The 15,794-nt window shown below is 36.3% G+C and overlaps 1 protein-coding gene across 3 annotated transcripts in view; it reads left to right on the top strand.

Annotated features, from left to right (window-relative positions):
- Positions 1-15,794, top strand: part of ERCC8 (ERCC excision repair 8, CSA ubiquitin ligase complex subunit) — a 29,341-nt gene that overhangs the window by 1,270 nt on the left and 12,277 nt on the right. The window contains exons 2-9 of one of the 3 annotated variants that reach the window (XM_085567302.1): positions 291-365; positions 687-782; positions 933-1,034; positions 9,000-9,123; positions 10,348-10,429; positions 11,085-11,153; positions 13,463-13,529; positions 14,777-14,880. In XM_085567302.1, coding sequence (XP_085423428.1) covers positions 334-365; positions 687-782; positions 933-1,034; positions 9,000-9,123; positions 10,348-10,429; positions 11,085-11,153; positions 13,463-13,529; positions 14,777-14,880 — 676 coding nt within the window. In that variant the 5' untranslated portion in view covers positions 291-333. The remainder of the gene's footprint in view (positions 1-290; positions 366-686; positions 783-932; positions 1,035-8,999; positions 9,124-10,347; positions 10,430-11,084; positions 11,154-13,462; positions 13,530-14,776; positions 14,881-15,794) is intronic. The other 2 variants (XM_021534347.2, XM_021534348.2) reach the window with 2 other exon arrangements.

Raw genomic sequence — 15,794 nt, 5'->3', positions numbered from 1 at the left:
GGTACTCTTCCTCACAGTGTTTTGGTTACCTACTTAGTTATGATTATGTTGCAAGGCTAAATTTTATATCAGGTAGTATGATTTAATGAAGCAGAGTATCTCTTTTTGGATTATGCAATATTAACATATTCAAAAAGCTGAGAATTGCAGGTTAGAAAATGTTGTCATGGAAGCTTCATCATTGGGGGTCACCTAGTTTTTATTTAGTATTGCAGAATATGTAGCATATAAACTTCGTGTCATTAAAGGAAATACTGTAAACTTGGTAAACTTGGTACTTTGTCCACTAGGTGTCTGTAGTTCCAAGCAGGATGAAGCCTGAAAGGATGATACATGATGAAGCTTCAAAGTAGCCAATATCTGTGGTGATTACAAGCTTCTTAATATTTTTCTTAGTGTTTTCAAATTACATTCCAGGTTTTGTTTACTATGTTGACCAAAATGCAATTTTACTTTTTCTTTGAGCCTGTTTTACAAATTTATTTCTCCCTTGCTTTCCAAACAACAATTATTTCTATTTCTATCTGTGTATTATGTAGTTTTGCAAAAAAATGGCAAGCTAAGTGCATTGAAGGTACATGAAACTATGTTTCAGCTGTTCAGAGCTACATAATAACATTTAATGATTCTGTTCCTGTTTTTCATCTCTCTTCCTTTTTTTTTTTTTTTTTTGTTTTTGTGGGTAGGGTTTTAAGTTTGGAATTAAATAAAGATAGAGATGTGGAAAGATTACATGGAAGTGGTATCAACACCCTTGACATAGAGCCTGTTGAGGGAAGATAGTAAGTATATACTTTGGTTGGTACAAATGTACATAAGTAATTCACTGTGTTTTGGTACTATGGACTTGTTGTCTTGTTGAACACTCTCATTACATTGAGCATATTGAGGTTATGAGTGTTTTAACTTCTGTGCTTCATTGACACTTTCAGCATGTTATCTGGTGGATCGGATGGTGTTATTGTACTTTATGACCTTGAAAACTTGAGCAGGAAACCAAGTTACACATGTAAAGCACTTTTTTCGGTTGGAAGGTAAGTACTCTGAAAGTCTTTTAATAGTACATGAAATAGTTCTTGTGTGGCTAGAATTAAACTTGCAAATTAATGTCTGTTCTTATTTCTGGGATAAAGACTGTAGAAAATACTGCCAGAAATCTTGGAAAGCTAGTAGCCGGAGCTAATTGTTTTATGCTTGATTTGTCTACTCTAATAATTACAATGTCTGTAAAGTGACTCTGGTATTGTTTGAGCAAATCTATAGCAGTTTCAAAAGTTAAAATTAAGGGTATCGGTTGTATCAGTTCACATGGAAACTAAAGTTAGACAGTCTTATGTTGCTGTAGACACCACAAAAAGAAGGCAGACCTAGTATCCTAACCTTAAATTTTAGCACTAGAAAAAGAAGACAGGGGGGGAAAAGAAGCCCAGACCTTTCTTTAACTCATAATTTCTGACTGTGAGTTTTCTTAATGTTTCATTTTTAAATTTGGTGCCTCTATGCCAGTGACTGAGAAAGAAGTTTTGGTACTGCTGTAGAAATATTCCCTGTATTCCCCAAATATATATAATACATATACTTGAGTAAATGCACTTTTAAGAAGGATTATTATGCAATTATTTGCATAATCCTGTTCAGCTGTTTGGAAAAAAAAAATCTAATACCTATTTGCAGTTGTTTGTTTTATTTCCCCTCTCTCTCTTTCCAGCTTTACTAGTAGCTATTTTTAGTTCATCAGGTGTACAGCAGGTACAGAAGTGATTTGTACAAAACTTCTTAAGAATATGTTTGAATGAAGACAGATGTGCTACTGAAAAATGGGATGTGTCTTTCTAAAGAATAGGATACTACCGTTCTGTATGTAATCTTCATAAATTTCCATTATAGACATTAAGCCTTCTAGCAAAAGCTGTTTTTTCCTTTATTTGGATAAAGGCTTGTATAGTAGGCTAGAACTTCACCTGAGACTCACAGTAAGAGATACTCTAATTCATAATAGATTGGTAGCTGCATTTTCCCCTTACTTTTTCCAAGTCTACAAATTATTTGAGATCTAAGAGTCAGAGGCTTCATGAGTCAGCTATACAAGAACAGAACAGATTTGTAACAATAAAAGGCCTTAACAATATCTTGGATCATAATAAAGAAAAAGGCTAACAGAACATAGCTAATAGAACAAGTGTTGATGGCTGGGCTTCTTGCACAAAATTATTTTAAATTGTAGCTAAGAACATATAATGACTATAAAGCTCCAAATCTCAAAACTGAAATTAATTCTGAAACAGATGCAGCAAATTGAAGAAATTCATGTGAAGAAGGCACAATGAAAAAGCTGTCAAATCTGTGCTAAAGTCAGGCTATTGTTAACTTCAGTTAGGTCAATAGAAATACTTCATCCTTGAAAATTCTGTTTAGGAGGATGGTTAGTTGGTTATCTCTTTCTTGAGTAGGTGTTAATTTGAATAGATGTGTCTTTTATTTCTTGCCACTCAAGGCATACAATTTGTTAGTAGAATTTGATTTTGTGTGACACTGCTCTAAATGACAGGCCTATGATGTTATTGCTTAAATAACCTTAGTAGGTTTCTTGCCGCAATTATTTATTCATAGTATTCGTGAAGCTTCCTAGTATGTTTTAAATACTTACTAGCTAATTAGCTACAGTTTATATATATCTTCAGATATTTGGAATATTATTCAGAGTTTCTGACTTAATAAGTGAATTTATACTGCAGAAACTCCTGCCTATGCTCTGTCTAGCTCTTTGAAGGATATAGTACTGACATCTTGTGAAAGTTTGCCTGTGTTCCAAGATTGCGCAGCAGAGCACAGGTCTGGTATCCAAGTTGCTTAAAGAATATCTTGCTAAAGGCCTTTTAAAGCTGTTTCTTAATACACCCTGAACTGGGCTTGCTGATGATCCAGTCATATAGAACAACAAAAGAGGTAAAAATCACAAAAGACTGTGATTTACCCTTTGATTTACCATCTTGAATAGAGGGCCACTGCTGCAAATACAAAAATAAAACCTTTCCTGTTTTCCTGGGAGTCAGCACAATGAGCTTTATCTGGTTTCATATGATTCATGCTGACCTGTGACAAAAAATGGCATTTGAGGGTAAACAAACAGTACCTATTTCTAGATAATATGCAGATAATGCTTATCTTTAAGGTAGTCTCTACTACTCAAAATATGTCTAGGAAGAATGAATTACAGTGACCTATTATCCATAGAATTAATTCTGTATTTGTCTTTGGTAGAAAATGCTGGGATAATTTGATTAATGGGTGAAAATACTTCATATGGAATGAACTGGGAACTGTGTACATCCTGAGACATTAAACTAGGCTGAACGGCATGTAGCCACTACTCAGCTTAGCCAGATCAAAGGTGATTTCTGCGGAGCTGCTCAAGAGTTCGTTAGTTCATTCCTCAGCCCTGTGGATTATGGGAGAATTGATTTTCTCTTGCAGAGTTGATTACCGTCTGGTATCGTACACTTATAGTTAATGAACCTAGATAATTAGTTCCATGGGTTTAGATTTTTCTGCACATTGCATAGAAATGCCTCCCCAGGAGTAAGCTCACTCTGAGTCAAGCTTGATTTCCTGGCTCTGCAGGTACTGAAGATTTTTAGCTTGCCATGGTTTAACTCCAGCCAGCAACCAAGTTCTGCAGAGGTGCTTGCTCACTCCCCTACCAGTGGGATCAGGGTGAGAACTGGAAGGGTAAAATCTAGAAAACTCCTGGGTTGAGATAGTTTTATAGAGAAAGCAAAAGCTGCAAACACAAGCAGACCAAGAAATTAATTCACTTCTTCAGCCATCTCCAGGAAAGCAGAGCCCCATCATGCATAATGGTTACTTGGGAAGACAAATGCCATCATTCCAAATGTGTCTCCTCCTCTTTCCTTGTTGCCTCCAGCTTTATATACTGAGCTTGATGTCACATGGTCTGGAATATCTCTTTGGTCAGCTGGGGTCACCTGTCCTGGCTGTGTCTCCTCCCAGCCTCCCAGGCACTCTCAGTCCCCTCATCAGCATGTCAGTATGAAAGCAAAAAAGGCCTTAGCTCCCTGTAAACCCTGCTCAGCAGCAACAAAAGCATCTCTGTGTTACTAACTCTGTTCAGCACAAATCTGAAACTTATCCCATGCTAGGCACTATGAAAAAAATTGATTCTACTCCAGCCAAAACTAGCACACATCCATCAAAAATAGAGGCATAAAATTTGTTCACTTTTAGTGCCAGAGTAACATGCAATTCTCGGATATGCCTCAGAGTTGGAGAAGCAATGCAGAAGTCATTAAACTAAGCTCTAAAGTTGCTCAGTATCTCTTGCTTAGTATTGTTAGTGCTGGCTTCAGGCTAACTCTCCTTAAAAGTGTCTTTTTTGCTTTGTAGCAACCCAAGTGAGCAGAAAGGTCTATTAGCTCAGATGAAATCAGAACTATAGATGTCATGTGAAAAGAGAAGATTTCCTCAGCCCCTAGTGTTGGATTAGTCTGTCGGTGCCCTGGGAAAGCTGAGTCCTTTGTGTCCAACCAGCCCTTCAGCACTCTGTTTCAGGACTGAACAGTCCTGCTGGATCAGAGGATGGTTCAACTGACGTGTTCAGGGACATACACCAACAGCAAGAGACCCCCTCAGTGGGGTTTCCTACTTTATCCAAGTATATTACCTACTTCCAGTGAGTGCCAGTGTCCATGAAGGACTAACTTGAACTATGGAATAACAGTCTTTATTAATAAAAGAGAATTATGACAGTTTAAGGTTTGAGGCCTGCCAGTGATTGTTTCTCACTGTAAAAACATGTTCAGACCAATATACAGACAAGATGTAATCCCTAGTAAAACACATATAGAGTAAGATTCTTACCAACAGGCATTCCTTTGGGGAAGAAGACAGATCACTTTGTTGGCTTATCCCAGAAGTTACGATGGAATCTTCCCTAACTTCACAGTTTTTGACTTACTTCTATACTGTTCCTTATGTTTAGTTGGAGCTTGAGGTATTACACCTTTATGACTAAATGGTGTAAAATTATCTCCCTTTGCTCTTAAAGATACAGTCAGTGAAATGCAGAGCATGTGCTCAGTGAGGGGCAGTCTTGCCTGGAGGTGGGTAACTTGAGGTTAGCTCAGTTGTTTAGATCATGGTGCTAGTAATGCCAGGGTTGTGGGTTTGGTTCCTATGTGGGCCATTCACTTAAGAGTTGGACTTGATCATCCTTGTGTCTGCCTTCCAACTGAGAATATTCTGTGATTCTGGACTTTGGGATGGAGGTCTGTGTTAAATGATAATGAACCAAGTTCATCCAAGGAGAGTGATTTCACCACAGTTGCTGGTTCAACAGAAAGACATCTTATGTCTCCCTGGGGGACAGGTGCTATGTGGTTTATCAGATAAAAAGTACCCCTCCCTGCAGGGATTTCAACAGTGCCTGGCCATGGTGTCTTGGCTACACCCCCCATTTCATCCCCCTTAGCAGCTGCTTGAGGTTGCAGGCTGTTTGTATGGGCAGTCATTGTGGAATAGCTTTTAGTCATGCTGACCACATTCCATCCAGAAGAAGCAACTGCACTTGACCCTATAATTCCCATATCATTATAATTTCTGTTAGGATGTGAATATAGCTTCTCAGTTTCCTCCCATTGCAACCCCAGCCATCTTTCCACATAATCCACCCATGACTAGTCACTCAAACTTCACAATATCCAAATAGAATTTAAGAATGTTTCACACTTTTATTATAGAGTGCAGATCATCTAATACATTTCTAGTGTGTGGTTATCTGGTATTATTGAGGGTAGCCAATAGGCTAATTGTTTCATAATTATCCAAACCTTAACATACAATATGATTATTAGATTACCATCAACAACATAACAACAGGGTGAAGACTGTTGAGAATTCTGGTAGCTTTTAGTGACCATCCAAAAAGGGTGTCCCGCCACTTTATTCACATACTCCATCACGTGATTTATTTCTTCTGTATCATGATGGACAGTAAACAAAGTCTGTTGTTCATTTTTTTTGCATTTGTTTTCAACAAGCAGCTCAGGTCTTCATGGTATAACAGTTTCTTTAGCAGCATGAGGTTCATACCAATGGGAGTAGGCTGCAATCTTGAATCAGAGTATAATTAGATTCTAGTATTTTAATAGGATACGTAAGAGCTGAATAATTTAAATCACATTCCATAACGTTGGCAAAGTTACAGCACAAATATGAGAGTGATTACTTGTGTCTACAGCAATGTTGTCCACAAATACAAAATCACAAGAGGGTCTCATAAAAGCTCATCCTTTACCAATATACACAGTTTCCAAGTTTTCATTAAGATGAATCTCAAAATGAGAAATATTTTGCTCAGTGTCATGACAAATGCCTTGGGTTTTGGTGTTGTTATGTTCAAAAACTTACCCTTGTTGCCCTCATGCAATGTGCATATTGGCATCAGTAGTCTTCTATTTATTTCCATCTTTTCAGGCCCATACTCTATGCTTCAGAGGATGAGTATAGTTCTGTTGTGGTTTAATCCTAATGCAAGGACTGGGTATATATCATACAGTGAAAGCATTACGTATTGTAAACACAAAAGCTGTTGCTGTGCTGCTGATAGGATCATAGGTAAAATTGACTAAGTACCAGCAGAACTGGAATTTCTTTGCAATTCACTTGTATTATCCCAAATTACCTCTCAAATTTCAATGAGTAATGGTTTCTTCGCCTTCCCTTGTGATTGTAGCTGTCATCAGTGCATCCACAGCTGAGCTTGTATAGAAGTAAGTGGTAAAGAAACTTTGGTTTGTGCTATGCTAAGTGTGTCTGTGATCAATTGATGGTCTTTCATCAACACCTTCCCACTGAAGTCATATATCCATCTGACACCATTGATTAGTTCCAAAAGCAAAGATCCTTGAGAATGTTTCAGTTTATTTATTGTGACTAGTTTTGTTCCTTAGTAAGTCAGTCTTGCTGTTTAGAACTCCCCATCCTGTTCCCAGGATACCAGTCACATCCTTCCTGGTTTGTCTGGAGGAAATGAGGGTTTGTTTATGCAGCCATGCTGTCCATCATGGGTAAGAGGTTTTCAGGAGCAGTAAGCGAGCTGATTGGATTGTGGGAACTTTATTCTGCATCAAGAGTTCAACTTATTTGAGAGTCTGTGTTGAGTTAAATATCTTTTACTGTTGACCTATATTCTTGACTAAGGAGGAACCAATGTTATAAGTGTGAGGAGACAGTTTGATAGATGGCTGAGGCTGAGTTGTTAAAAATGGCACTTCAGCACTTTTGAATTGAAAGCCCTCTTTCAGTTGAGAATTTAGGTCTGTTCAAAGACAAATCACAACTGTTGGATGGGATATTTTAAAGGTATGCCAACACATGTTTAGGAAAGCAAGTATGTATGGTTTTCTGCCTTCAGCCTAGTTGACTACACTTTGTTTACAACAGTGTGTAAGACTGTTATTTTGAATTCAGCATCCTATAGAGATGATTTCTTTTAATTCCCTTCAGAGGTGAAGGGTGTTGATTTTCATTCTCCTTTGTAATGATCCACTTCTGCCTTTAAAAGGTAGTTATGCAGTGCTGCTGTAGACAGATTTAGGCCAGGCATAGGTACACTGAGAGGTGCATACTCTTTCTATACATGGCAGTACTGAAAATCTACATCTCTGTTTGCATAATGATACCCCTGCAATAGTTACTGCTTGTAGAGGCCAGGACATTTGATAGAACAATGCAAAGATAGGAGCTAAAATAATGAAATCTCATTAACCCTTTTCTAGCTGCAGTTTTGTCATAAGTACTGCATGCATTTATCTGGGATGGAGTTAATTTTCTTTGTGGTAGTTTGTAGTACATTTTGGACTTGTTACCAGTCTTGATAGCACACTTGTGTTTTAGTGAGTCCGGAAGAGTGCTTGATAGTGTCAAGCCGTTCACCATTTGTCACTGCCCCTTCATGGGGTGGACGGTTCCTCAGGGGGAAACAGCTGCAACACCTGACCCACATTGACCAGAGACATACTGATATTCCATACTGTAAAATGTTATGTGCAGCAGTCTAAGCCTATGGTAAGGGGTTACTTTTGCATCACTTCACTGGCTGGAGGTATGTTTTGTTTGTTTTTTTCCTTGATTTATAGGGTTTGTTTTGATTTATTCCCTTTCACTTGCTAAAATATATTTATCTCAATTCCAACTTTTCACACCTTCATCATTTGTGTGTTCTTCCTCATCCAATTGCAGAGGGTAGAGTAAGCAAGTGGCTGGTTTTGGGCCCCTGAAGCTGGATCCATGTGCATCCAGCTCGGATATGAGTCATTTACCAGGTATTTGAATGACATATATTATTCAGAGCCTGGTCAGTTGAGTCTGTATCCTGGAGCTGTCAAGATTGGCTCTGCTGTCTGTTGTTTCTGCCACAGTTAATTATTAATTCTCTTGCAGTATCTAAATATCCACAGTTCAGTTGAAAGTTTCCTATTGTTCTTTCTCTTTGATTTTTGAATGCAAATATAAATGACTCTCAGTAACATAGCCTGCTTCTCTCTTGTGATTTTGTCAGACAGGAATTGCCAATAACTATGTAGCTGTAATTATTCAGTAATACTAATGATTTTTTTAACTGTCTATGTGATTGTATTTTTCAGAGAATCCATTTCTAAGAAGCATAAATGGTTTGTAGCATTAGGCCATCACATTTAATATAAGATCTCTAAACATTGTAACTTAAATATTTCAAAAGACAGTGTCTTGAGATATGCTACAGTTACCATATTTTTAAAAGATAATGATCTGTAGTTTCTTGAAATGAAGACTCTTCAAAGTAATGAATATTAGTTGAATGAAAATCAAGCCAGCAAAAATACAGTTCTTGTAAAACTCAGGACAAATTAAGAAAAATGTTTACGTTTTCAACTCATCATCAAATACTATAAGATGGTTATCAAAACTCTAACCAGTTGCAATATTTTCATTGATTTTAGGAGTCATCCTGATGTACATAAATTCAGTGTGGAGACAGTCCAGTGGTATCCTCATGACACTGGCATATTTACATCGAGCTCATTTGATAAAACCTTGAAAATATGGGATACAAACACTTTACAAGTAAGTGAGCTTCTACAGATTGCAACCTTCTTTGTGTATGTTACTTATTGTGTATCTGAAGTTCTCACACAGGTGAAGAGGACTGTGCATCTTGAAGATGATAACAGCCACCTGTTAGAACTGTGGGTGCAGGAGCAGGGTGGTGTCATGGTGGTCCAGGCACTTGTGTACATCTTGCTGTGTACCTGCCCATTTCTGAAGACCTGAATGTCTTAAACTGCAGGAGAGCTTGGAACCCTTGGGACAGTTCTTTCTGCTTTTGCTGTGAACAGGAATACAGCTAGTTGAATTTTTGTTGGGTAAACTTGTCCAGCAAGGTCTAGTCTGCAGTACATTCTTGGGGGATTGTTCAGTCTAATGGCAGTAGCTACTTATTTTTAATAACCAGTGTCTAATAACCAGCACTTTTGAAGGACTGATAGTCGTGGCATACAGGATCCAGGTCCAGATTTCTGCTGTTACAAGTATTATAAACACCATTGCTAAAAATCAGTAGAGAATGAGAAAAACTATTAAAATCATGCTAACCAATGTAACTGACATTAATAAGGTAAACAGATTATTTAGGAATTTATGTTGCTTTGATTCAGTAATCCTTACAACTTGTGTTGAACTATGAATTCATGACTGCTGTTTGTCCTGTTCCCTTTGAACATTTACATTGATTCATAATGTCATTGATGCGTAAATGTTCATAGGGATCCAGAATTTACATTGATACTATTTGACTGCTGCTTCACAGATGGTGAAATAATTTTTTGAAAAGAGGTCTTTCATTCTAGGGCCTTAGTAGGGAACAAATCTATAACTTGTTTGGTTTGGGAGTTTTTTAGTGGGTTTTTTTTGTTGGTTTTTTTTTTTTTTTTAATATATAGCTATGTTTGCAGTTGCTAAATCTTCTCATAAACAATTAGTGTTCCGGGTAGTTAGATAGTTTTGTGACCATCTCTTGAGAGACAATTTCCATTCATGCTTCTCCTTTGTCAGTTTTCTTGGTCTGTCTTTTTGATCATCTCTGATCTCTGGTGCTGTTCTGCTGTTGGAAACAGGCTTACTCTGTGATGTTTGTGCCATTTGGCTTCTAACCAGGCGAGTTATTATTACTATGTAAATAGTAATATTTGTATTAATCTTACTTGTAGCTGTTACTTGAAAAATAATGGTGAGCATCTACATTCTGTTAATATACTTGCATTTTAATTAATTTAATATTTTTATTATCAGCCTGCAGATATATTTCACTTTGAAGGGACAGTCTATAGCCATCACATGTCTCCAGTTGCTACAAAGCATTGCTTAATAGCAGGTATGTGTCTGTTTTTAAGAAACAGATAGATATATATAGATAAGGATTATTATAAAAATAAGCAAGTAATATTTCAATTGGGTTTTTCCTCCTACTCTGTCTTATTCTTACATAAATAAGTCTTGATAAGATGTAGGTTTACTGGCCCATTAAAATACTGTCCATTAGTTGGATGATGTCATTGAGGGTATCATATCTGTTCTTCTGAAATAATGCATCAATCTGTTCTCCTTACAGATAAAATTCTTAGCTGTAATTAGATTCTCTCATTACATGAGTTATAATTTAAAAGTTATTAGATCCAAATATAGTAAATTGTGTAAATAGATCTGTGTACTGCTTACATGTGCACAATTTAACTATGTTCAGCAAAAAAATGTTTGAGGAGGTATTTTTAAGTTTCCCAAGTATGATGCTGTTTACTTCCAGTTTCTAAATTTTGTTTGTTACATGGTAAATTTGTTTGGACTAAAAATGTAAATCTATTAACAGAAGCATTAAGCATGAAGCATCATATTAATAGAAGCATTGCTCTGACTGAATGAGCAGTTCTGCAGCTAGCATTTTTCTTCTATTTTTTTGTCATTGCTAAGATTTTTTGTTGTTCTTTCAGATGGTGGGGGTTTTTTAGCTGTCTTTGTTTCTCTTGTTACAGTTGGTACCAAAAGCCCCAAAGTACAGCTCTGTGACTTGAAGTCTGGATCCAGTTCTCACATTCTTCAGGGTACTTTTTAGTCTGAAACATAAATGTTAAACAATAACTACTTTGAGTAAAAACAAGTCCTGTTAAGAAACATGGTATACAATGTATTCTTTGTCAGTAACATGACTAATTTATTTGTATCCAGTTGTGAAAGTTACACAGTGGCAAGAGATTCTTCTGGGTGTTTTTCCACAGCTAAATGAATTGCAGAATACAAACATTAATTAATGGGCATTTACTACCAATGTTTGGGCATTTTCGTGCTCTAATCAATACTGATTACTATTTATGATATGGTTAAATGTAGTCATTGGTTTGGGGGTGTTATGGACTGGTCAACAAGTGATGTTTTACTTGGTCTTTAAAAAAGATGACTAAGTAAAACAAGAGAAACTCCCCACTACCCCCCAGAAAAGAAACCAAAACAAAAAGAAAATTTCACTGCTTTTAAGAAAGTATCCCATAGAGGTATTTGAATGGATTTGTTTAAAAGTTTCTGATTTCTGTAGAACAAGCTTTCTGTAGAAGGATATTACCAAATCCTTTGCATTTTCCTAGTTCAGTTAAATGTAAGGTTTTATTGTTCCATAATCCATTATTTCTGGCACTCAATGAGAATTTGCCTTTGGTGGCCCTTTTCTAATGTGTACTTTCTGGAATGTCAGTATATATACACATGCTCAAGAGAAGGCAATCATGACGCAAATCTTCATGCTTCAACTGTAGAGAAGCATTAACTCAGCCACAGCAATGTGCAAATGCGGCTTTATTTCTTCACTAGCCAGCTAAATCTCAAAGGAGCATAGGTGATTTTTTTGTGATGCAGAGATTAAGCCATTAAACTTCAACAAACTGAATTGGCTACAACAGGCATATCATGTTTTGTTCCTAGAACCAAGAGCTCCAGACAGGGCAGTGACAAAAATTGTTCTCTAAAGATCCTGTTTGATTTTATCGGGGCTTCCTAATTTTGACACAAGAGTTAATGCTTTCCAGGCACAAGCTCTGTTGTATCTTTGTATACAACCTGTAATAGCCTGTTACCTCAAGCGCAATATTGGAGGATTAAATGGAAGGAGAATATGTTATTGATTAGGCATAATCTAGTAATTCTTTGTAGAACTGAAGCAATCAGTAGTGTCATATGGTCAATCAGACCATATGTATAAATATTTTCACACAGGCTAGCTCTAGCAGCTGAAATGGAGGTATATGTATGGCTGTAGTTTAATTAATGGATCCAAATAAATCTGTGTGCTCTGAACCTTCTTGTATCCTGTAGTACCTGTATCTTGGAGGTTTTTCCTATTATCCTGATCATCACAGTGCTTTGATTAATTCAGGTAATGGGAAAGCACCTACTAGAAGATGCACCAGGGACAAGGTGGTTCACAGCACCTCTAAACTGTGTTAGCAAAAATGTATTTTATGATTTAGTTTATTTTTCAGCAATATGTTTCTGTTATGGCATGAGACATTATTGAGTCCAGCTCTTAACCCAGCATTGCCAAATCCACCACTGAATTATGTTTTTAAGTGGCGCATCTATACATCTTCTGCATATCTCCGTGGGTAATGGTTCAACCACTGCCCTGGTCAACCTCTTCCTACCAGAATTTTATTTTGAAAATATGGAAATTATTTCTAATACTCAATCAAAATCTCTACTGGTGCAACTTGAGGCCACTTCCTCTCCTGTATGTTGCTTGAGAGACTGACCCCCATCTGGCTACAGCTTTTTCCAGGTGGTTTTAGAGAGCTGTAAGGTCCCCTCAAATTTCCTTTTCTCCAGACTAAAAACCCCCAGCTCCCTTAGCTGTTCCTTGCAGGGCCTGTGTTCAACACCCTTCATTAACTTCATTGATACTTTAATAGTTAAGGGAAAAAGTACTTCAAATTCAGGATAAAACTCTTAGAGGATAAAATGAGTAAAGCTTTAATTGTAAGGTAGATATAATTTAAATTTAACATCATTAAAGTATTTCAAGAAAAATAAATGGAAAGTTCCTTTTATGTATGAAAATACCAGTGCTGCACAAAAAGCTGTGACTGAGCTGTAATGTATTTTGCATAGGTAAAACCATCTTTATTATCAAAAATTATACATATGAAATACTGTGTACATCACTTTCTGCTCACTGCAGTCCCACTCAAGGAAAAAGGAGAAATAACTACGGTTCCAAAATAATAGTTTCACAAAATTTAAATTGATGTTACAATTCAAATTATTATTCTGGCTTGGTGAATCCTGTACAATTAAATATTTGCTTTTACTTTCATTTATTTACACAAAATGGTGTGTATAATAAACTTTTTCATGTAAATCTTAGGTCACAGACAAGAAGTATTGGCAGTGTCTTGGTCCCCACGTCACGAATACATATTGGCAACAGGAAGGTAAGGATGTTTCTGAACTGTTAAATGCAGTGGAATATTGGTCAGGAAAAATTTTATACATTCTTTAGGCAGACTTACTTCAATTCAAATGCACTTCTTGAGTTAATTCTCTTCATTGACTTTTACTTGTTTGTAATTTTGTAGCTTTTCCCTAGCAAAATGAAACCTGAAGAGTTGTCAACAAATTATGCTTATTTTATACTAAGTTTGTACAGAGTTTTGAAACACTAACTCTAACTACTGGTATAAGAAAACAGTAGAATATTAAGGAGACACTTTCTACTGTTTATTAGTGTGTGCATTGCTAATCCATATTGTAGTAAAGTAAAACATGTCACGCTCAAATTACTATTCCAGTAATTACACTTACTTATGTCAAAAAGAATAACTTGGGTAGCTTAGCTAATGTAACTATTCAAGCAATTGTAATTCAGTGGATATGGATTGTGTGTTAATATCCCTGGGCTTTTCTTGTTTTCTGTTCAGACATTTTTAATGTAAAAAATCATCCTGGCTATTCTGTAACTCCTATGTATATTAGCTTTTGATTATAGTGTGACATTTCTTGCTTTTTAGATGCAATGTTGTTGTTTTTTTCTTTTGCAGAGAAGATTAGCTATTTCATGAGTTTAGTGGAATGGCTGTTTTATAAGTTTAGTGAAGTTACCAGATTTGCAAACCTTTGGTTTCTGAAGTCAAGCTTCTGAAGGGCTTATTAAAGTTGGAAAATATTTTAACAGTGTGTTGTTTAGGGTTGCTTTGTTTGTTTGTTTGTGATTTTTTTTGTTGTTTGTCTTGTAGCAAATGAAAAATTGTTTGCTTGTAGACAGCTTGTGCACCAGTCATACAATAGATACGTGATATCAAAAGCTCAGATTCTCAGACCACTATTACAGACAATGCCGAAGTCTGTAGCTACAGTTTAGGCAACAGAAGAATTAGCAGGTTTATTCATCCAAGCTCTCTGTGTATGCAAGGGTTTTACATTGTAATCAAATAGACAAGTTTATTGTATTACAGATGAAGATTCACTCTTAGGTCCTCATAGTGTGCCAGCTAGTCATTAATACATGTAAATAGAAGTCTGAAATCTGCCTTAAAATATTTTTAATGGAATTCTGTTGACTTGAGTGTGCCCACATGATGAGTGCTTCAGAATAGTTGCTGTACCAAGGTGAGTGCCAAAGACAGTTCCTGAACTGTAGTGCACTCAATTTCCCTAATTGTAGCAAATCTGCTTTTCCTAGTGCTGATGGTAGAGTAAAATTATGGGATGTGAGGAGAGCTTCTGGATGTCTGAGTACACTTGATCAGTACAATGGAGAAAAGTCCAAAGCATCTTCTGAGACAGGTAATACAAAATATAACTGGTGGTAGTTCATATGTAACTAGAGTCATTCTTATATTTCATTAATATTTTAAATACTAAGACCAGCAAGGGGAGTAGTGATAATCCAGTTGTTATTTAGTACATAACAGAGGTCGTTCAACTTTGTTCAGTTACTTCTGTTACAGAGTCGGTGTTTGTTGTTTGGGACCTTGTTTAGAGGGATTGCCTTAACAACAGTGATGTTTCTATTCTAAATGGCTTTCCTCTAAAAAGGAATATTCTGTTGTCTTTTTTGTGAGTGAGTGGAAAAACTCATTTATACTGTGGATTAGCCCTTATATAAATATAAAATTGATTGAAATGAAAAAAATTATTGAGAGGAAGATTTTCTAAAGAAGCTAGCACTTGGTCAAAAAAGAAGAAATACTGTTTAATGAAAAATAAAATTTGATGTAACTCCAAAGATAACTAGTGCCATTTCATACATTCCTTTGAAAAGTATGTTGACTTGTTTGATCTTTTCAACTTTACTTCTGTTAGAAAGGTTCAAGATGATGTTTTAGTTATCTAAGATCAATTTTATAGGGTTTTTAATTTATGTAAATGTATATGAACTAAACCAATAGCAGGTAATAATTGTTTTCCAATAAAATCTTTAAAAAGCAGTTCACACTTCTACCTAAAGGTACGTCTAAATTAGGTACTACAGTATCCTACAGGGTGACATCCTAACTGCTTCAGAGCTGACCAAAAGCTACAGCATGTTGTTGAGGGTGTTGTCCAAATGCCTCTGGAACACTGACAGGCTAGGGACATCAACAACTGGATGATAGATTGAACAGAACTGGCTTTTGAACTGCACCCTGAGGAGCACTGCTGGTGGCTGTTAGCTGTCCAGATGCTTTTATAAACAAAAATTTAAATTATTTCTAACT

This window comes from Lonchura striata, chromosome Z, assembly GCF_050655825.1.
Source record: "Lonchura striata isolate lonStrDom1 chromosome Z, ASM5065582v1, whole genome shotgun sequence".
Taxonomy (NCBI): domain Eukaryota; kingdom Metazoa; phylum Chordata; class Aves; order Passeriformes; family Estrildidae; genus Lonchura; species Lonchura striata.
The sequence above is the reverse complement of the archived record's forward strand: the minus strand, read 5'-3'. Positions and strand labels throughout refer to the sequence as shown.